Source organism: Nipponia nippon, unplaced genomic scaffold, assembly GCF_047370975.1.
Source record: "Nipponia nippon isolate SJK-2023a ecotype South Korea unplaced genomic scaffold, ASM4737097v1 scaffold_42, whole genome shotgun sequence".
NCBI classification, from domain to species: Eukaryota; Metazoa; Chordata; class Aves; order Pelecaniformes; family Threskiornithidae; genus Nipponia; species Nipponia nippon.
In genome coordinates, this window is record NW_028262361.1 from 169162 (window position 1) to 189630 (window position 20469).

Below are 20469 nucleotides of genomic sequence, written 5' to 3' on the forward strand. Positions count from 1 at the left end.
CCTGAGGGGGCTGAGGGGAGCCCGGGGGGGTCCAAGGGGAGCCCCGGGGGGCTGAGGGGAGCCCAAGGGTGCTGAGGGGAGCCTGGGGGGGTCCAAGGGGAGCCCCGGGGGGCTGAGGGGAGCCCAAGGGTGCTGAGGGGAGCCTGGGGGGGTCCAAGGGGAGCCCGGGGGGGTCCAAGGGAAGCCCCGAGGGGACTGAGGGGAGCCCTGGGGGGCTGAGGGGAGCCTTCAGCTCCGCCTGCCCCTGGGCTCCCCTCAGCACCCCGGCGCCATCGCCTCTGTGAGGGGCCCGGCTCCTCGACGTCCCATTGGAGGAGAGAGCTGTCCGTCTCTCGCTCTCCGCCGACCACGGCTCGGCGGGGGCGGGGTTTCGGGAGCTGCCGTACGTCATTGGCTACTGGGTCTTCCCTCGCCGTGGGAGGGGCCGTTGCCAATGCCCGCCCCGGGAGGAGGGACCCGGGATGTCAATCATGGGCGCTCTTCCTTCTCATTGGCGCCAGTCCGTTATGTCCCCGCACCTTCGTTACGCCCCGCCTCCGCTCGCAGCAGCTAATCAGAGAGCGGGGGCGTGGCCTAGGCGGCTTTCCCCGCCCCTCGCCGTCCATTGGCTCCCGCTTGCCCAGAGGTGGGGGCGGGGAGCCCCCGGGTCATGTGAACGGGCGGTCACATGACTGTGCCCGCGAGCGACATGGCGGTGCCTGGGGCGGCGGCGGTGCTGTTGCTGCTGCTCGGGGCGGTGACAGCGGCCGCGGGCTGCGGGTACCAGGTGAGCCTGGGGGAATGGGCCGAGGAGCCGCCGGGGGCCCTGGGAGAGGCTGGGGGGCACCGGAGCGTCCTGGGGAAACGGGAACTGGGGGAACTGGGAGGGGCTGGGGACACTGGGATGGACTGGGGGAACCGGGGGGGGGGGCTGGGAGCGCTGAGGAAACGGGGACTGGGAAGCTGGGAGAGTTCGTGGTGGGGGAGCTGGGAAGCCAGGAGGGTCTGGGGGGCGACTGGGAGGAGCTGGGGCAGGGAGAGACTGGGCTGAGGGAGCTGGGATACTGGGAGAGACTGAAGGGAACTGAGGAAACATGGATGGGGCAGCCGGGCTGGGACTGGGGGAACTGGGAGAGGGCAGGTGGGGGGAGTAGTGGGGGACTGGGAGGGGGAAACTGGTACAGTTTGGGCCTGGGGAATGGGAAGGGGTTGGGGTCTGGCACGGGCTGGGACTGGGAGCGCTGGGGAGAGGCCGGGATGGGGGGCCTGGGGGAGGAAGAGGAGGATGCGGGGCACTGGGGTGCCTGGAGGGGGCTGGGGCTTTAGCAGCCGTTTGCATCCTCTCCCGCGACCCAACGTCTTCCTCCGGAAACAGTTTGGTGGGGGTGCGAGGGGGGGCGCAGGGTGTGGGCGCAGCCCCATACGAGTCCCCCGAGACTCCGCTTGCGCCCGCAGTCGTGCCCGGCCACGCGCCCCGACCTCCTCAACGTGCACCTGGTGCCCCACACGCACGATGACGTGGGCTGGCTCAAGACGGTGGAGCAGTACTTCTACGGAGGTGGGTGTCCCCGCCAGCATCGGGGAGGGGTGGTGACGTCCCCAAGGCCACCGCAGCGCCTGCAGGGACGGAGGTGACGCCTCCAAGGCCGCCCTGGGGGTGGAGGCGACGCGCTCAGTGAGGCCAGCGTGGGGGCGAAGGGACGCCAAGTGCCAGAGATGGAGCCTGCGGCCTCACGGGGCGGGTTGGGGGCGGAGGGACAAACCCTGTCCTTGGGATGGGGACAGGACCCTGCTTTCCGCCCGTTGTCCCCGGTGTGGTGGCGTGACCCTGGTTTGCCTCTTGGTTTTGCCCCTCGGGACGGTGCTGGGACCCCTGGACCTTTCTGTGTTCCCCCCTCTGTGTCTCCTGGATGTTTCTGCGCCCCCCCCACGACTCTGTGTTCTCCCCACGTCCCCTGGACGTTGCTGTGACCCTGTCCCTGCTGTGCTGCGACCCCCACAATCCCTGGATGTCACCTGTTTGTCCCCATGGATGTTGCCGTGCTCCCGTATCATGCTGTGACCCTGTGCCCCCTGCCGCGGTGCTGCTGGCTGACACCCCCGGTTGACCCCATCAGTGCGTAATGAGGTGCAACACGCGGGGGTGCAGTACATCCTGGACTCGGTGGTGGCCCAGTTGGTGGCCGACCCCTCCCGCCGCTTCATCTACGCGGAGGTGGCCTTCCTGGCCCGCTGGTGGCGGCAGCAGGACGAGGCCATGCGCCGCACCGTGCGCCAGCTCGTCGAGCAGGGTGCGAGGGACCCGGCGGGGGCGTCCCGGGGAGGGGAGGGGGTCTGCTGCTGTGGGGGGCGTCCCTGGAGGGGGATGTGGGCATGGGGGCACGCAGGGACATGGAGGGGGGGATTGGGGGGCCCTTGGGGGCACACAGGGACATGGGGGGACTGGGGTGCCCTTGGGAGCATGCAGGGACATGGGGGGGGGGGGGGATAGGGGTGTCCCTGAAGGTCATGGGGAGCACACAGGGATATGGAGGGGGGGACTGGGGTGCCCTTGGGGGCACACAGGGACATGGGGGGGACTGGGGTGTCTCTTGGTGGACAGGGATGTGGGGGGCCAACGACTGGGGGGTTCCTTGGAGGACAAGGACGGGGGTGCCCTGGGGGGACAAGGACTTGTGGGAGCGTACTGGGGTGTCCGTACAGGGATTTATGGGGGGTACTGGGGTGTCCCTGAAGAAACGTGAGTACAGGGGCTGCGTAGGGGGACTGAGGTGTCTCGGGGGGGTTACAGGGAGTGCACAGGGGCGTGGGGGAGGACGGGGGTGCCCCGGGGTGGGATGGGCGAGGGGGCTGCGTGGGGCTGTGCCTCTGAGGGGACACAGAGGCTGGGGGGAGGCTGCGGAGTCTGGGGTGCCCCCGAGGGACTCGGGGTGCCGCCGGTGTGAGGTGCCGCCTGTCCCTGAGCCCCGCTGTGTCCCCGCAGGGCGCCTGGAGTTCGTGGGGGGTGGCTGGTGCATGAGCGACGAGGCGGCCGCCCACTACAGCCCCGCCATCGAGCAGCTGGCGCTGGGCCGCCGCTTCTTGCGCCGGGAGTTTGGGGCCTGCGGCACCCCCCGCGTGGCCTGGCAGATCGACCCCTTCGGGCACTCCCGCCAGCTGGCCGCCATCTTCGCCCAGGTGGGAGCCCCCTCCTCTGCCGTGCCCCCACGGGGGACCCCGGCGTCTGGGCTGACCCCCTCCTCCCCACAGATGGGCTACGACGGGCTGTTCGTGGGGCGCGTGGACCACCAGGACAAGGCAACGCGGGAGGAGCTGCGGGAGATGGAGCTGCTCTGGCGGGCGAGCGGGAACCTGCCACCCCCCGCTGCCGACCTCTTCACCGGTGGGACAGCGACGGGGCCCTTCCCGGGGGTGGGGGTCCCTCAGGTCCCCCCCGAGCCCTTTCGGGGGGCTGGCCCTGTCCTGGGGTGCCTCGCTGGGTGTTGCCTATCCCTTGAGCCCTCCCCTGTCCCCTTCCTCTCCCCTCCTGAGGGTGACCTGTCCCCTCAGTCCCTTCCCAGGTCCGCTGTCCCCTCCTGGGGCTGTCACCATCCTCTGGGATTTTTTCTTGTCCCCAGGGCTGACCCCATTTTCCATCTGGCTGATCCCAACCTTGTCCCTAGCCCAGCTCTCCTGTCCCTGTTTGCGTCCCCATCCCCGGGGCTGGCCCCAACCCTGTCCCCAGCCCGGGCTGACCAGGGGGGTGACTGTCCCCAGGCATCCTCCCCAACGTCTACAACCCCCCGTCGGGGTTCTGCTGGGACCAGCTCTGCTCCGACCCCCCCGTGGTGGACGAGGACAGCGAGGAGAACAACGTGGACAGCATCGTCTCCGCCTTCCTGCGGATCGCTGCCAGCCAGGTGGGTGCTCCCTGGGGTGGGTGGGGGGTCCTGGACGCCAGGCTTTCCCCCCGGGACGGGATTGCTGACTTGTCCCACACGCCCAGGCCGAGCGCTACCGCACCAACCACATCATCATGACGATGGGCTCCGACTTCCACTACGAGAATGCCAACCTGTGGTTCAAGAACATGGACAAGCTCATTGCCCACGTCAACGCCCGGGTGAGCGGGGTCCCCTCTGTGTGCCCCGTTGTCTGCTCTCCGTCCCCCCCAGCCCCGTCTCACCCCCTCCCTGGCTTTTCCAGCAAGCCAACGGCAGCCGCGTCCATGTCCTCTACTCCACCCCGTCCTGCTACCTCTGGGAGCTGTACCAGGCCAACCTGTCCTGGTGAGGCCGGGGGAGCGAGGGGGATCCCAGGCATCTGGGAAGGACGGACAGACAGACGGATGCAGCCTGGCTTTCCCACAGGTCCCTGAAGACAGATGACTTCTTCCCCTACGCAGATGGCCCCCACCAGTTCTGGACGGGCTATTTCACCAGCCGACCCGCCTTCAAGCGCTATGAGCGCCTCAGCAACAACTTTCTCCAGGTGGGACGGCGGCCCGGACGCCGGGGTCCCCTCTCCTGGACGCTGGGGTCCCCCTCCCTGACCCTCACTTCCCTCCTGGCAGATCTGCAGCCAGCTGGAGGCTTTGGCAGGGCCAGTGGCGCGGGAGGGTCCCTACGGGCCCGGGAACAGCTCTGTGCTCCGTAAGTGCCAGCGCGGGGCCCCCGGGGACCCCCCCGGACACCCCTGATGCCCCTTTGCCCCCCCGGCAGGCGAAGCCGTGGCCGTGGCCCAGCACCACGATGCCGTGACCGGCACTGAGAAGCAGCACGTGGCCGACGACTATGCCAGGCAGCTGGCGGTGGGGTGGGAGAGCTGCCAGGTAGGGCCCCGCTGCCCGTTTTGGGGGGGAAAGACGGGGTTTTGGGGGTGCAGGGCCAGGGCCAGCAGCTGAGGGTGAACTGGCATCACATCCATATGGCAAACTGGTGTCTGGGTGGGGTGAACTAGTGTCTGGGGGGACAGGAGCTGGTGGCCTTTTTGGGGAAAAGCCCCTGGCCCTGGCCAGCGTTTTGGGTGCAAGCTGGGGTCTGGGTGGCCAGAGGATGGGAAGTGGTGGCCATGGCCTGGGCGGGGGGATGAGCTCGTGAGCGCCCCTTGTTACCAGCCACGCCGCATAACTGTCCCCCACTCCCGGCAGCTCCTGGTCGCCAACGCCCTGGCCAGCCTCAGCAGCAGCAAGGAGAACTTCATTTTCTGCAACGCTCTCAACATCAGCGTCTGTCCCCTGACGGAGGCAGCCGGCCGCGTGAGCACCTCGGCAGGGGGCTGGAGGGGGGCTGTGGGGTCCCGGCGGGGCTAATGCACCACGTCCCTCTGTCCCCTAGTTCACCGTCATCCTCTACAACCCCCTGGGCCGCCGTGTGTCCTGGCCCATCCGGCTGCCGGTCAACGGGACGTCCTATGCGGTGACGGACCCTGAGGGCCAGTCTGTACCCAGCGAGGTGAGCCCAGGCCAGCCACCGTGTCCCCCCGCCCACCCGTGGCCCCCCCTGACCCTCCCTGCCCATCCCCAGGTTATTCCCATCTCCAACTTCACCCACCGGCTGCGCGGGGACAGCGGCAGCGCCACGCGGGAGCTCCTCTTCCAGGCCTCCGTGCCCCCGCTGGGCTTCAGCACCTTCGCAGTCTCCCGGCTGAGCCGCGGGGACCCCCGTGCACACCCAGCCCGGGCCCCAGCGTTGTCGCAGCCTCGGGAGATCCAGAATGAGGTACGGTCCCGCTGGGGGGATGCATTCCCCCCACCAGTGCTGGGCACTGGGCAGATGCAGTTGGGGTTCTTTCCCCATGGGGTCCTGGGGGCTGGAGCTGGTCCCTGGCGGGGAAAACCCACGACCTTAAAGCCCCCGGTGGAGTCGCACTTCTGTTGGCCCAGTTAAACCAGTCCTGGGGTGATGGGAGGAGCTGGGGGTGCGGGAGGGGGCTGAGAAGGGATGGGGCAGATGCTCAACGTGCTGCTGTCCGTCCCTGCAGCACGTCCGGGTGCTCTTTGACCCCCTCACCGGGCACCTGAAGGAGATCCAGAACCTGGACAAGAGCATCTCGCTGCCCGTCTTCCAGAGCTTCTACTGGTGAGCGCTGGTGGGGCCTGGACACCTGGGTCCCTCGCGTGGGACCTTCCTCCACCGCCTCCTCCTCTCGCCCCAGGTACAACGCCAGTGTCGGCAACGACGAGAGCTCCCAGGCCTCGGGCGCCTACATCTTCCGCCCCAACAGCTCCGAGCCCATCCCCGTCTCTGGCTCCAAGCGGGTCTCTGCGCACCTGGTGAAGGTGGGTGGTGGGGACAGTGCCCGCGGGGGTGTCCCTGGGGCTGGGGGTGTCCCCAGGGTGCTGAGCACCCCGCCATGTCCCTCGCAGAACGCGCTGGTGCAGGAGGTCCACCAGAACTTCTCCTCGTGGTGCTCCCAGGTGGTGCGGCTCCATGCGGGGCAGCCCTACGTGGAGCTGGAGTGGACCGTGGGGCCCATCCCCGTGGCGTGAGTCAGGGAGGGGGAGCCCCTGGGGAGGGGGGGCCCCCCTGGAGCCCCCCGCTCAGCCCCTGCCTCTCCCAGGGACGGCTGGGGCAAGGAGATCATCAGCCGCTTCGAGACAACGCTGCAGACGAACGCTCGCTTCTACACTGACTCCAATGGGCGGCAGATCCTGGAGCGCAGGTTGGGGGCGGCCCGGGCCCTCGCTGGGGCCCCCCGAGACCCCCGTCCCCCTCCCTGTAACCGGGCTCTGCCTCATCCCCAGGCGCGACTACCGTCCTACGTGGAACCTGAGCCAGACGGAGCCTGTGGCGGGGAATTACTACCCCGTTAACAGCCGCATCTTCATCAAGGTACTGGCTTTGGGGCAGTAGCATGGAAACAGGGGGCCGAGCCCTGGGCAGAACTCATCACACGTGTGGCACTTCCCTCCCTGCCCGCAGGACAAGAAGTTCCAGCTGACTGTGCTGACGGACCGCTCGCAGGGCGGCAGCAGCATCTTCGATGGCTCCCTGGAGCTCATGGTATGGTGAGGGGACGCAGTGCAGGCGGTCCCTGGGGTCGGGGGTATGCCGGGACGTAACCGCCCTCCCCTGCAGGTCCATCGGCGGCTCCTGTACGACGACAACCGGGGTGTGGGGGAGCCACTGGTCGAGCTGGGAGCCAGCAAGCAGGGGCTGGTGGTCCGCGGCCGCCACCTCGTCCTCCTCGACACGGTGGAGTCAGCGGCCGACCAGCACCGGCTCCTGGCGCAGGAGCTGTTCATGGCGCCCTACGTGGTGCTGGCACCCGGCGGGGGCCCTTCCTACCGCCGCGGTCAGCCCAGCCTGCGGCAGGTGAGGTGGGGAGGGGGCTGCCCGGGGCGGGGGGGGGCTGCTGCGGCGTCCCCCTCACCCTCTCCCCCCAGTTTTCGGCGCTGCGGCACGAGCTGCCCCCCAACGTCCACCTCCTGACGCTGACACCCTGGGACGCCGTTGAAACCAGGACAGACGCCGGCACCCTCCTGCTGCGGCTGGAGCACCAGTTTGAGAGGGGCGAGAGCGCCAACGGCTCCCAGCCCGTCACTGTCGACCTCCTGGTGAGCTGCTGCGCGCCGCGGGGCTGAGCCCGGCCAGGAGCCGACCCCGTGGCCGGGCTCCCCCCAGGCTCGAGGGGCTCCCCGCTCCCGTGGCCAATCCCCGGTCCTGGAGGGGATCCTCCCCACAGGGGCAGACGTGGGGTGGTCGCTGACGGCTTTTCCCCCTCTCCCAGCACCTCTTCTCGGCTTTCACCATCACCTCAGTGCAGGAGATGAGCCTGGGAGCCGACCTGCCAATCAGTGCCATCTCCCGCCTGGTCTGGACCCCAGAGACAGGTACTGGGGGGGTCCTGGGAGGTACTGGGGGGGTCCTGGGGGGCTGCCAGCCTCCCCTCACCCCTCCCACCCTCTCCTAGGTCCGGCCAAGCCCCGGCCAGGCCCCAGGCTGGACCCGAGCCAGGTCACGCTGCAGCCCATGGAGATCAGAACCTTCCTGGCCACAGTGCAGTACAAGGTGGCTGGCACTGGCCCGGGGGGGCCGTGAGCGGCCCTGGCTTGACGGGGGGCTCTGCCCTAGCCCCCCCCGCCCCGGCAAGTGCATTAAAAAGCATCAGACTTTCCTTAGGCACGATTTAATTGGGGCGAGAGGCGGCGTCAGGGTGGGGGGGCGGCCGGGGGCTCCCCCTCGTGCGAGTAACAGCACTGGGCCCCCAAGGAGCAGTTTCCCTGCGGGAGAGGAGGCGGTGAGGGGGGTGCCCCCTGCCCCAGGGCTGCCCCCCCTGGGTCCCGGGGTCCCCCCTTGTTCCCGACCCACCTCCTTGAAGCGTTTGCAGGGGAAGTGTTTCAGGCTGGTGCTGTCGTCCGTCCGCTCCGTCCGTTTGTTCTGGTGTCGTTTCCGCTTCTCCTGGAGGGAGGGAGAGATGCCACCCCTGGCAGAGGGGTGTGGGGTGAGGGGGGCGGAGATGCCCCCCTAAAGGGAGAGAACAAGGGACCCTTCCCTCTCCCTGCTTTTTTTGGGGTCCTTATCCTCTGTCCTGGCGAAACAGGGGGGCTCTGTGAGAAGGGTTGAGGGTGGCTGCTGGAAGCCCAACCCCAAAATCAGACAGCCGGGAACCCCCCCGCCCTTACCCAGCCTTGGCCCTGGCTTTGGGACCCCAAAAGGCCTCGGGGTTTTCCGGGAACCGCTTCAAGCCCCGTTTTCTGGAGCTGGGGTTGGCGTCATCACGGAGGGCGAAGGAGGCCTGGAGCCTGTGGTGGGGGGAAGGGGGGGGGTCAGGATTGTTTGGGGGGATCAGCGGGACCCCCCCTGTCCCTGCGTTGGCCACAGGGGGCTGCGGCAGGGTCATACGTGGGCTCCACTGAGAGAATGCGGGAAGCCGGGCTGGTCTCCGCGAGCCGCTCGCGCTTCACGGGGTGGATCTTGGCCTGGGGGGGACGAGGAGGGGGCATTCAGCTCAGCCCCCGGGTCGGGGGGGGGTCCCTGCGCCCCCTCCTCACCCACCCAGCAGCGCATGATGTCCCAGAGCACGGCGGGCGGCGCGTCCGTCTTCACGGCATTCTTGCAGGCGTGGGAGAGCGAGACGCGGTAGCCGGCGTGCAGGAGGGCAGACCTGGGGCGCAGCGGGGGACGGGGGCGGAGGATTCACGGGGTTGGAGCCAGAGGAAGGGACGTTTGGGGAGCCCAAGCAGGAGGGGCAGGGGAGCCGAGGTCCCCCTGGGGCTGGGAGGGCTTGGGGTGCCCCAGCCCCAGGGAATTTGGGGTGTCCCTACCTGAACTGCAGCAGGGAGGGGGTGTTGCAGTGGATGGTGCTGCTGAGGCTGTCGAGGGTGTAGTAGAGGGGGACGTCGCCGAGCTCCTGCCCTCGGCACACAGGGAGCGGCAGACTTGGTGCCAGCCCCAAAATTCGGGGGGCGCTCAGCTCTGCCAAGAGCTCGGGAGGCCGCAGCCGTCCCCAGGGCTGGTCCCCTCCCCGTCCCAGTCCCCGTCCTGGTACCTCGGTGATGACGCTGAGCATCCCCTGCATCCGCTCCTCCGTCTGGAAGCGCCCGGGGCTGCCCTCCAGCGCTGCCAGCACCCGCTCCACGAAAGCCGGGTCGTGCAGGGGCTCAGCCCACATGGGGCCACCCAGCTGAGGGGGGCAGGAGGAGCGGGGGTCAGCGCTGGAGGGGGGACACTGCGGGGCCGGGGGGCCGTGCACCCACCTGGTGCCGCTGCTGGCAGAACTCGCAGGTGGGACCCACGGGCGGCCCCGTGGCTGCTCCGTACTTGAAGCTGGAAGGGGAAGGTGGAGGTGAGAGCAGCCCCCCGCTGCCACAGGGCCCCCCCCACCATCACGGAGCCCGCCCAGCCCCGCCGTACCCGGTGCCGTGGGTCGTGACTTTGCCCAGGCGCTGGAGGTGGTGGGTGCCGCAGCCCACGCAGTGGTACACCAGGGCCTGCTTGCTGCCGGGACAAGGAGGGGTCAGGGACAGCGGGAGGGCGCACACCCCGCCATGGCCCCCCGCCTGCCCCGCCCTCACCTGGCCGAGGCCTTCACCTTCGCCTGCCCCGTGAAGACCCGCACGAAGACGCGGATGTAGAAGTCGGCGCTGACCGAGAGCAGCGGCACGATGAAGCGCTGGTAGCAGTTGGCGCGGCTGTCCAGGCTGTGCAGGATGATGCGGAGGGCCTGGGGGGGATGCACGGGATGGCCCTGACCTGCTGCCCCCCCTCCCCTGCTGCCGGCAGGAGCGTGGTGGTCTCGAGGACCCCCCGGCACTCACCATCTCGTGGCAGAACTTGCCCTTGAGGGATATGGCCCCATATTTGCTGTAACACGTCTCGGCGCTGTTCCCCGCCATCACGCCCATGTCTGTGCAGGTGACGCAGAGCAGCCCTGGCCGGGGCGGGGGGGTCAGGGGTGCTGCCGAAGGACCCAGGGGTCCAGGACGCCCCCTCCCCAGCCGCTGCCGCTCACCTCCTTCGCTCACAGCCTGCACGGCGGCGTCCAGGAAGGGCGCGGGGCTGCCGTAGGGGTCCAGGTCGATCACGTCGAAGGGCTCCCTGTCCGCCTTGCTCTGGTACATCAGCATCCTGGGGGGGAAAGGGGGGTCCCGGAGCAATGGGGACGCCAACTGTCCCCCTGGGGGTCCCGGACCCGGCCCAGCCCTCAGGAAACCCCACAGGAACCAATGCCTCTGCCCAGCGTGCACTGGGAGGGGACTGGTGCGGTCCCCACAAACCAGCCCCGCTTTGGGGCTGCATCCCTTGGAGCAGGGGGATGGGATGCCCCCTCTAACCACCCCTGTGGGGATGCTGGGACCAGTTTGGGGCCCCCCAGTACGGGGAGGAAACCCCAGCGAGACCACCAGGGTGGTCGGGGTCACGGACAGGGTGTCCCGAGGGTGCTGGGGGGTGAACCGCAGCGTCCCACTCCCCGGCGGGCTTCGGGGCGGGCTGCCAGGGAGCAGCGCAGAGCAGGTACCTGGCGTCGGCCATGCGGGGGGCCACCAGGTCCCCCACCCCGTTGAAGGCCACGTTGCGGCTCATCAGCTCCACTGCCCGGGCTGAGAAGTCGTTGGCCACCACGGCCCGCAGCCCCGGCACCTCCTTGGCAAAGCGGATGGAGCGGAGCCCCGAGGCCGCCAGCGCCTCCAGGACCCGCAGCCCTCCCTGCGGGGAGAGGGCGATGCCGACGGGGGCTCGGGGGGCCGTCAGGGCAGAGACCCCGACTGGGGACGGAGGGGACGCGGCAGCCCCCCCTCCCCGCCGCCCCCCCCCAGCACCTCGCAGACTTCTCCCAGCTTTGCCGTCCGCGGGGCCTCGGGGCCGTCAGGCGCTGGCGCGGCGTTGCCGTCACCGTCCTCTGGCGGTTGGGGGCTGCCCGCGTCCGTCTTCTCCTCCCCGGGGAGGACGACTGGAAAAGAGAGGGGGGGCCGGTGGCAGAGCAGAGCCCTGGGCATGGGGACATGAGGATGGGGACAAGGGGGAGCCCAGGGGACGGGGACCCCGAGGCGGTACCTACCCCTGATCCCCTTCGGCTGCAGCTGGAGCCGAGCGAACTCTGTCATGACGGCGCAGCTGGGGGGGACGCGGTGTCAGGGACCCTGCAGGGGGGGTGGGGACGACCCCAAGCCCCCCACGGTCCCCCTGGGGCAGCCCAGAGCCGCCCCCCGATCCTCCTAGGACACCCCAGAGTCCCCCGGGACACCCCCCCGGCCCCCCTTGACCTCCCTGGGACACCGCCATGCCCCCCCCGACCCTCCTGGGACACCCCAGAGCCCCCTGGGACACCCCCATGGCCCTCCTGACCCCCCTGGGACACCCCCGTGCCCCCCTCGATCCTCCCAGGACACCTCAGAGCCCCCCGGAACACCCCCATGCCCCCCATCCTCCTGGAACACCCCCATGCCCCCCCGATCCTCCTGGGACAGCCCAGAGCCCCCTGGGACACCCCCATGCCCCCCCCGACCCTCCTGGGACAGCCCAGAGCCCCCTGGGACACCCCCATGGCCCTCCCCACCCCCCTGGGACAGCCCAGAGCCCCCCATGGCCCCGCTAGGACAAGCCCGAGCCCCCCTGGGCCCCCCGGGCCCCCCAGCCCCGCTCACGTCAGGTCGCGGTTGAAGCCCTGCACGGGGTTGTAGAAGACCTCGTTGGCGCTGGGGAAGAGGATGGTGGCTCGGCCCTCGGAGATCAGCGTCTCGCCGGCCCCGGGGGGGCCCCCCGCGCCCGGGGGGGGCCCGGAGCCGTTGGGGGAGGCCCCGTCCATGGCAGGGGGACGGCGGGGGGGGCCCGGCCCGGCCCTGCGAAGGGTGCTGAAGGCGGCCGCTGTGGGAGCGGAGGCGAGGCCCGGGAATGCGGGAGGGGACGCACGGAGCCCCCCGCGGGCCGGGGGGGGTCAGACGCCCAAGACGGGACCGGGGGGTGTCAGAGGGGGGACAGCCCCCCCCAACACGTGGCACCGGACAAGGCCGGGCGCCCCCAAACCCTGCGCGCGCCCCGCCAGACCCCGCCCCCTTCCGCCCCACCCCTCCAGGCCCCGCCCCACCCCGCCGGTTTCCCCCTCCCCCCGCCCCCGCTCACCCGCCCGCACCGCCCCGCGCATCCTCCGCGCCGCCCCTCACATGGGCGCCGCCATGTTGCGGGCGGGCTGAGCGCGGTCACGTGACCCGAGGCGGACGGCGCCCCGCGAGGGTCAGGAAGGCTCCGCCCTCCCCTAACGCGGCCGGGAAACGCGATCCCGGGGAGGGGTGGGGGATCCCAGGCGAGGGATCCCGGCCTGATCCCGCGGGGGGCAGGGATACCCGTGGCTCTGCGCGTCCTCGTGTCCCCCCTCCCCGCCGGGTCCCCAGTGGGGAAGGGGCGGCGGGGAGGGGGGGGTGGGGCAGCACGGGGCCCGCTCGGCGCTCGGCTGGCCGTGCCTGCGGCGCGGCGCGGCGGGTGCGCGTGCGCGGGCGGCGCGCCGGGCGGTGCGGCGCTCGGCGCTCGGCTGATCGCGCCTGCCGCACAATGAATGGCCGCTGAGCGCGGCGGGGACGGGGACGGGCACCGGCAGCGGCACCGGGAGCGGCCGGAGCCGCAGCGCAGCCCCCCCCCGGCCTCCGGTAAGGCGGGGACTCCCCCCCGGACCCGCCACCGCCCCGCCTCCCGCCCCCTCGGGCCCGCCCCCCCTCCCCGCAGGCCTCGGCCCCCCCCCGGGCCCGGCCCGGCTCCCCCCGCTCGCCCCCCCCCCCCCCCCCCGCGCCCCGTTTCCCGGGGCCTGCGGCACCTTCCCGCCCCCCGGGCCTGGGGATCCCCCTGCGCCCCCCCGTTCCCGAGGGAATGCGGTTCCCCCCTCCCCTCCCGCAATACCGGGGGTCCCCTCTGCCTGCCCCCCGCCGGTTTTGGGGTCCCCCCACTCCCCTCCCGGGAACGGGGTGTTTACTGGTCCTTCCCCCCTCCCCCCCCCCCGAATTTGGGGCTCTCCCCGTGGCCTCCCCCGCGCTGGGGGATCCCCCCATTGCCCCCTCCCAGGGCTCGTGGGGCCCCCCGTCCCACCCCCCACAGAGCGGGGTCCCCCCCGTCCCCAATCCAGGGAGCGGGGTCCCCTCTGCCCCCCTCGTTCCCCCCGGGATGGGGGTCTCCCTGCGCCCCCCGACTGCTGGGCACCCCCCACCCCCCTCGCGGAACAGGATCCCTTCCAGCCCCTGCCTAAACTGCGGCTCCCCCCCGGCCTCCCCCAAATGCCCGGGACCCCCTTGTCCTCCCCAGGCCGGGGGATCCCCCTGCCCCCTCCCCGCCCCGGGGGGGGACGCCCCATATTCACCAGGCCTGGGAGCCCCCCCCAGGCTGGGGCCCTGCTAGGCCTGGGGACCCCCTCGGCCTGAGCACCCCCCTGTCCCCGGGCTTGGGGACCCCCGAGAGTCCCCATGGCTAAGGCAGGGACCCCCTCCCCCTCAAGGCCCCCCCTGATACCCCCCCAAAAGGGGAAGCCACAACTTTGCTGCTGCTTCGTCCACCCCGTGTCTGTGCGTCCGGCCGGCCTCACCACCCCCCTCTCCTGGCTGAAGTCCCCCTTCCCCAATCTCTGGGGGCTCAGACCCCCCCCAGGACACCCCCAACTCTTGGGGCACCCCCACCTCTTAATACCCCGTTTGGGGGTTTCTCCAGCCCTGTTTTTCAGCCCCCCCCCGGCCCGGGGTGGGGGTTGTTCCTGTGGCCACAGGGCAGCCCCAGACTGGGGGGGCTGGGGAGGGTCTGGGGTTCCCCCCCACCGGGTGGGTGCTCGGCTGAGCTCTGCCGGGGGGGTCGCTGGACCCCTGCGGGGCCGTGTCTAACTCCTGCGCCTGCTCTGTTCCTCCCCCCTCCCCTGTGTCCGTCCCCGTCCCTCCTGGTGTCTCTCCATCTGTCCCCGTGTCCCTGCTCTGCTCCCCATCGCCGCTGTCCCCCCCCCACGTCCCTACCCCCATTACGTGTCCCCTGTGCTCCTACGCTGCTCCCTGCGTTCCTGCATGCCCCCCGCATCGACCCCCCCTTCCCTGTGTGCCCTGGTCCCTGTGTCCCTCTGTGTCCCCTGTGTCTGTCCTGCTCCCTGCGTCCCTGTCCCCACTTCTCCCCCACATCTGCCTCGCTCCTTGTGTATCCGTGTCCCTGTGTCCCCCATGTCCCCGCGTCTCCCCCACTCCCTGTGTCCCTGTCCTCACGTGTCCGTCCCGCTCCCTGGGCCCCCGTCCCCCCTGCCTGCCCCGTGTCCCCCTCCCCGGTCCCGCAGGCCCCCGTCGGCTCCCGCGATGGCTCAGACGCTGCAGATGGAGATCCCCAACTTTGGGAACAGCATCCTGGAGTGCCTGAATGAGCAGCGGCTGCAGGGGCTGTACTGCGACGTCTCAGTGGTGGTGAAGGGCCACGCGTTCAAGGCGCACCGCGCCGTGCTCGCCGCCAGCAGCTCCTACTTCCGGGACCTTTTCAACAGCAGCAAGAGCGCGGTGGTGGAGCTGCCGGCCGCCGTCCAGCCCCAGTCCTTCCAGCAGATCCTCAGCTTCTGCTACACGGGGCGGCTCAGCATGAATGTGGGCGACCAGTTCCTGCTGATGTACACCGCCGGCTTCCTGCAGATCCAGGAGATCATGGAGAAGGGGACTGAGTTCTTCCTCAAGGTCAGCTCGCCCAGCTGCGACTCGCAGGGGCTGCACGGCGAGGAGGCGCCCTCCTCCGAGCCCCAGAGCCCCGTGGCCCAGACCTCGGGGTGGCCCTCGGGCACCGCCGCCCTGCCCCTGGTCTCGCGGGTGAAGACGGAGCAGGGCGAGCCCGACGGGGTGCAGTGCACCTTCGTGGTCAAGCGCCTCTGGGACGGCGGCCCCAAGGACGGCGCCGCCGGTGGCAACGGCAGCCGCAAGATGGCCAAGTTCTCGGCGCCCGAGCCGGGCCGCCAGCCGCAGCCCCCCGCCCCGGCGGCGGCGGCGGGGCCGGCCCCGGCAGCAGCGGCGGCACCCGGCCCCAGCGCGGCCGACCAGACCAGCCCCGGGGGCACGTCCAGCGCCTACACGAGCGACAGCCCCGGCTCCTTCCACAACGAGGAGGACGAGGAGGAGGACGGGGGCGAGGAAGGCTCCGACGAGCAGTACCGCCAGATCTGCAACATGTACACCATGTACAGCATGATGAATGTAGGGCAGGCAGGTGAGGCTCCGCCCACCGGGGGGGGGGTGTGGCCGGGAGACACTGCCCACTGGGTGTGGCCCACTGAGGCTCCACCCATGGGGTGGGGCAGATGAGGCTCCACCTCCAGGGTCTGGTTTGGGGAAGGGGTGTCTGCCCACATGGGTGTGGTCATTAAAGGCACCACCCATGGAGGGTGTGGTCAGCTGAAAGCCCCGCCCATGAGGCACAGTAGCCCAATGCACAGCCTCGGGTGTGGCTGGGGAGGGGTGTGGTCAGCTGAGGCTCCACCCACAGGGGGCATGGTCAGCTGAGGCTCTACCTTTAGGGTGTGGTCTGGGAAGGGGTGTGGCCAAGGGAGGTGCCATCTCTGGGGCGTGTTTTGGGTAAGTGGGTGTGGTCATCTCAGGCTCCGCCTCATGTGGGGCGTGGCCAGAAGCAGATGGGGGCTCCTGTGTCTTGGGGGTGGAGCTAAAGGGGGTGGGGGGTTGATGCTCCACCTCAGGGTGTGGCTGTGGTGGGCTGTGGCTTATGTCCCCGCCCCTTTAGGGTGTGACTACAGGTGTGGAGGAGCCAGTTGAAGCTCCACCCCAGGAAATGGGTGCTGGGTGTGGCCCGATAGGCTCTGCCCCCTATGGGTGGGTCTTGGGTAGGGGTGTGGCCTGGTGGGGCTCCACCCCCAGGCAATGGTTGTAGGGAGGATGTGGCCATGAATTGAGCTGTCACCGTGCCCCTGTCCCCCTGTCCCGTGTCCCCTGCCCTGTCCCGTGTCCCCTCGGGGACTGCTCCAGCGGCGGAGGAGGGAGGTGGGGTGGGAGCCACGGGGTCTGGCCCCGCTGACCCCCCGTGTCCCTGCCGCTGACCCCCCGTGTCCCCGCCACTGACCCTCCATGTCCCCCCCGCTGACCCCCCGTGTCCCCTGCAGCCGCAGAGAAGGTGGAGGCGCTGCCGGACCAGGCCACCTCGGAGTCGCGCAACCGGGTGCGGGTGCGGCAGGACCTGGCCTCGCTGCCGGCCGAGCTCATCAACCAGATCGGGAACCGCTGCCACCCCAAGCTCTATGATGAGGGAGACCCCGCCGAGAAGCTGGAGCTCGTCACAGGTACACCCGGGGCGGGGGTCCCCGCGGGGTGGGGGTCCCCGCGGGGCGCCTGGCCCTGCTCACCCCTCACATCCTCCCAGGCACCAACGTCTACATCACGCGGGCGCAGCTGATGAACTGCCACGTCAGCGCGGGGACGCGGCACAAAGTCCTGCTGCGGCGGCTCCTGGCGTCCTTCTTCGACCGGTGAGTTGGGCCGGGGCGCCTGGCTTCTCCCCCGGCCCGCTTTTGGGGTCCCGTGGGTGCAGGGGGGGCCAGACACCCAGTTCTCACCCCGTTTTTTGCCCCCTGGCCAGCAACACCCTGGCCAACAGCTGCGGCACGGGCATCCGCTCGTCCACCAATGACCCCAGCCGGAAGCCGCTGGACAGCCGGGTCCTGCATGCCGTCAAGTGTGAGTGGGGGGACACGGGACCCCGGGGGACAGGGGACGCCCCGGGGCAGAGGTGGGACGGCAGGGAAAGAGGAACCAGAGCCTGGAGTTGGGGGACCCACAGGAACAGGGGATGGAGACCCCAGAGGGGGGACGCCAGGGGCCAGGGGAGACCCCAGGGCTGGGGGACCCCAGAGAGCGGGGACGCCAGGGGACAGGGGAGACCCCAGGGCTGGGGGACCCCAGAGAGTGGGGACGCCAGGGGCCAGGGGAGACCCCAGGGCTGGGGGACCGTGGGGACAGGGAGAGCAAGAGATGACGACGCAATCTTGGGGTCCCTGAGCAAAACCTCGCTACGAGACATCGGTGCTTCCCTGGGGCAGGTGGCAGCGGACTGGGGGGGACGCAGAGGGCTGTGTGTGACCCTGTCCCCGTCCCCCCGCCACAGTTTACTGCCAGAACTTTGCGCCCAACTTCAAGGAGAGCGAGATGAACGCCATCGCCGCCGACATGTGCACCAACGCCCGGCGCGTCGTGCGCAAGAGCTGGATCCCGAAGCTGAAGCTGCTGATGGCCGAGGGCGACTCCTACACCTCCTTCATCAACGACACCGGCAAGCTGGAGCCCGACATCATGGGCCCCGAGCCGGCCTTCGAGGCCAGCGGCCACGAGGGCGAGGCGGGCGCCCCGGGGGAGGGCCTGCAGTGACCCCCGCCCCGGCCCCCCTGGGGACCCCCGCCGCGTAGGGACCCCCTCCAGTAGGGCCCTGGTGCCGGGTAGGGACCCCCACCGGTGGAGGGACCCCCGCCTGGCGGGCACCCGTGCTGGGTCGGGCCCTGTGACGGTGTAGGGACCCCCCCAGGTGGGCACCCCCTTGGGGCAGGGCCCCCCTGGGCTTACACCCCCCCCCCCCCGGGGCAGGGACCCACCCGGGGAGGGCCCCGTGCTGCTGTGGGGCCCCCGGCCGTGGCGTCCGGTCCCCTCCCTGTGGGGTTTGGGGCTGGGGGGGCAGCAGTGGCTCAGCTCAGCCCGGCCGCCCCCCCCAGCGGTTTTGGGGGGCTGGGGGGTCCGGGGCGCTGCTCGGCTCGGGCTTCTGCGCTGCCCCCTGCTTGGGCGCAAGTTGACGAGGTCCCGTGTCCCCTCCCCGGGGCCAGCGTCTCTCCTGGCCCCCCCCGGGTGCCCCGTGTCGCCCCTGGGGGCCCCCGCGTCTCCCCCGGGCCCCCTCCCCAGGGCTGACGTTTCTCCAGGCACCCGCGTGGGTCCCCCGTGTCCCCCTCCCGGGGCCGCTGTCTCTGCAGGCAACCGCATGTGTCCCCCCGTGTCCCGTCCCCCTCCCCAGGGACCGGCATCTCTCCGGGCAACCCCACGCGTTCGCCCCGGTCCCCCCTGTCCCGGCGTCTCCCCAGGCGCCTGCATGTGTCCCCCAGCCCCCCTGCGTCCCCCCCCCCGGGCCAGAGTCTCTCCAGGTGACCGCGTGTGTCCCCTCCCAGGTCCCCTGTCCACGTGTCTCTCCGGGTTCCCCTGTCCCCCTCCTCTGTCCCCTCCCCAGGGGTGGCATCTCTCCGGCCGATGGCACGTGCCCCCCCCTTGTCCCCAGCTCCCCCCGCCCTGGCAGAAAGGGGGGTGTCCCCTGTCTGTGTCCCCCCCCCGGCCGGACGGGGACGTGGGCAGGGGGTGGCAGACTTGAGCCCCTGTGCAGCCCCCCCCCCGCCATGGGGATGGGACCCCCCCGGGGTTAAAGGCCCAGCCTCCCCTAAGGAGCAGTTCCTCCTCGTTAGCCCCCTCCTTCGTTAGCCCCCGCGGGGGGTGGCGGGGGACACACGTGTCACCCCGGGGGGGGCGGGGACACCCTGGGAGCAGCCAGGCGGGGGTGGACCCAGCGTCCTGACTGGGGTGATTTGGGGCGGGGGGCACGGGTTGGAATCCCACCTCTGCAGGGGGGGCCCGGGGTGGGGAGGGGGGGCACAGGGACCCCCCCAGCCCCGGCTCTGCTCCCCCCGCCCCCCCCCCGGCTCCAGGGCTTTACTCCAAACCCCGGAGGGGGAAACTGAGGCACCATGCGGCGGCTCCCCCTGCGCAGCCGGGGGGGGGCTGGGAGGGAACCCAGGCGTCGTCCCCCCCCCGGCAGCCCCCCAACAGGTCTCCTGACGTTCGGTCAAGTGCCTTACCCGCTGCCCGGCCCCCGGGCTCCGATCGCGTCTCCACTATCTCACCGCTCCGTGCCAAACCCCCCGGCCCCCCCCCGCCGCCCCGGCCCGGGGGGGACGATGGGGACCCCCGCGCCCCTCCTCTCACGCCACCCCCACCCCGGACGCCTGGGTTCTCCTCCCATCCCTCCCCTGTTCCCCGTGCCTCAGTTTCCCCCCGCCACCTTTCCCTGTGTGATGAGTTGCACCGGCCTCAGCCCTACGAGGGGGTCCCCGCTGAGCCCCCCCCGGCCTCGTGGGCGCTCGGTCAGCCCCGCCCCCGCTCCCCGTGTCCCGTCCCCCTGCCCCCAAAACCCCCGCGGGGTCGGGCTTTTTCGTTTCCCCTTTTTCTTCTGTTTTTTTTCTCCCACCCAAAAGCTGTACGGAAGAGGGGAGCGCAGCGGCGTCTCGGCAGCATGGACCCCCCCGGGCTCGCGCGTCCCCGGCGCCGCCGGTGTCTGTCCTGCGTTATGAAGTGCCAAGACGCCCGTTCCCGGTGCCCCCCGAGTCGCTGGAGAATTGCACATGAACTGCTGTACGAGAGCGGAGAGGGACTGCAGAAATGTTAATAATGATAAATAAAACACAGAGGTTTGTAACAGCCCCCGCCTCCCGCCTGCTGGGGGGCTGCACACGCGTGTGCACGGGGAGGGGGGCCGGGGGGGCACGCGCGTTGCGTGTCGGGCCGCGCGCGGCGCAGGGGTTGCAGGGTGCGTGCGTGCGCAGGCTGCGCGGGCGGCGCCGGTGGCTGCGGCGGGTGTGCGGTAGCGGTGCTCGTGCAAGGGCCGGTGCACGCGTAGGGCTAGTACGTGTGCAGTGCTTGTGCAAGGCTGGTGCACGTGCAGGTCTCGTGCTCGTGCAAGGCCCGGTGTTTGTGCGTTACCTGGTGCTCGTGCAAGGCCCAGTGCACGCGTAGGGCTAGTACGTGCGCAGTGCGCGTGCAAGGCCTGTTGCTCGTGGAAGGCTGGTGCACGTGTGGGCCCTGTGCTCGTGCAAGGCCTGGTGTTTGTGCATTACACGGTGCCCGTGCGAGGCCCGGTGCTCGTGCAAGGCTGGTGCACACGCAGGCCCTGTGCTCGTGCAAGCCCCAGTGCACACGTAGGGCTGGTGCTTGTGCAAGGCCCAGTGCACACGCAGGCCCTGTGCTCGTGCAAGCCCCAGTGCACACGTAGGGCTGGTGCTCCCGCAACGCGCGGGGCTCGTGCAACGCCGTGCAACGCTCGTGCACGGCGG

General features: G+C 70.9%; 3 protein-coding genes across 5 annotated transcripts; 2 read left to right on the top strand and 1 right to left on the bottom strand.

The window, feature by feature from the left end:
• The first annotated feature begins 606 nt into the window (after positions 1-606).
• MAN2B1 (mannosidase alpha class 2B member 1) lies at positions 607-8076 on the top strand. Of its 2 annotated transcripts, XM_087777979.1 has the most exons (24): positions 607-766; positions 1435-1537; positions 2097-2270; positions 2963-3156; positions 3229-3361; positions 3736-3878; positions 3965-4081; positions 4165-4247; positions 4329-4449; positions 4532-4610; positions 4680-4789; positions 5108-5215; positions 5295-5411; positions 5484-5678; positions 5941-6038; positions 6115-6238; positions 6326-6444; positions 6520-6621; positions 6704-6791; positions 6882-6962; positions 7038-7274; positions 7346-7516; positions 7690-7792; positions 7873-8076. In XM_087777979.1, exons 1-24 carry the CDS (start codon positions 668-670, stop codon positions 7998-8000), a joined length of 3027 nt encoding a protein of 1008 aa, XP_087634105.1. In that variant the 5' UTR covers positions 607-667; the 3' UTR covers positions 8001-8076. The 2 variants fall into 2 exon arrangements, with proteins under 2 accessions (XP_087634105.1, XP_087634107.1); XM_087777981.1 differs by lacking the exon at positions 2097-2270.
• TRMT1 (tRNA methyltransferase 1) lies at positions 8006-12639 on the bottom strand. Of its 2 annotated transcripts, none has more exons than XM_087777982.1 (17): positions 12522-12639; positions 12047-12266; positions 11461-11516; positions 11222-11352; positions 10921-11108; positions 10414-10529; positions 10220-10332; positions 9977-10125; positions 9816-9899; positions 9659-9728; positions 9451-9585; positions 9227-9312; positions 8958-9066; positions 8805-8881; positions 8585-8704; positions 8271-8385; positions 8006-8182 (listed from the first exon to the last, which is right to left on the bottom strand). In XM_087777982.1, exons 1-17 carry the CDS (start codon positions 12541-12543, stop codon positions 8111-8113), a joined length of 1863 nt encoding a protein of 620 aa, XP_087634108.1. In that variant the 5' UTR covers positions 12544-12639; the 3' UTR covers positions 8006-8110. The 2 variants fall into 2 exon arrangements, with proteins under 2 accessions (XP_087634108.1, XP_087634109.1); XM_087777983.1 differs by having other exon boundaries at positions 8057-8182; positions 8271-8360.
• Positions 12640-12887: 248 nt separating this feature from the next.
• Positions 12888-19837, top strand: NACC1 (nucleus accumbens associated 1). Its single transcript, XM_087777984.1, has 6 exons — positions 12888-13042; positions 14689-15596; positions 16501-16677; positions 16758-16863; positions 16974-17071; positions 17499-19837. Exons 2-6 carry the CDS (start codon positions 14708-14710, stop codon positions 17756-17758), a joined length of 1530 nt encoding a protein of 509 aa, XP_087634110.1. The 5' UTR covers positions 12888-13042; positions 14689-14707; the 3' UTR covers positions 17759-19837.
• Positions 19838-20469: the final 632 nt, after the last annotated feature.

Coding starts and splice junctions, on each gene's coding strand:
- MAN2B1 (XM_087777979.1), top strand. CDS start 668: ATGACTGTGCCCGCGAGCGACATGGCGGTGCCTGGGGCGGCGGCGGTG. Junction 3,879..3,964: donor TGCGGATCGCTGCCAGCCAG/GTGGGTGCTCCC, acceptor CCACACGCCCAG/GCCGAGCGCTACCGCACCAA. Junction 6,039..6,114: donor GTCTTCCAGAGCTTCTACTG/GTGAGCGCTGGT, acceptor CTCTCGCCCCAG/GTACAACGCCAGTGTCGGCA.
- TRMT1 (XM_087777982.1), bottom strand. CDS start 12,543: ATGCGCGGGGCGGTGCGGGCGG. Junction 10,530..10,920: donor CCCCGCATGGCCGACGCCAG/GTACCTGCTCTG, acceptor TTTCCCCCCCAG/GATGCTGATGTACCAGAGCA. Junction 9,586..9,658: donor TCTGCCAGCAGCGGCACCAG/GTGGGTGCACGG, acceptor TGCCCCCCTCAG/CTGGGTGGCCCCATGTGGGC.
- NACC1 (XM_087777984.1), top strand. CDS start 14,708: ATGGCTCAGACGCTGCAGATGGAGATCCCCAACTTTGGGAACAGCATC. Junction 15,597..16,500: donor GATGAATGTAGGGCAGGCAG/GTGAGGCTCCGC, acceptor TGTCCCCTGCAG/CCGCAGAGAAGGTGGAGGCG. Junction 16,864..16,973: donor CTGGCGTCCTTCTTCGACCG/GTGAGTTGGGCC, acceptor CCCCCTGGCCAG/CAACACCCTGGCCAACAGCT.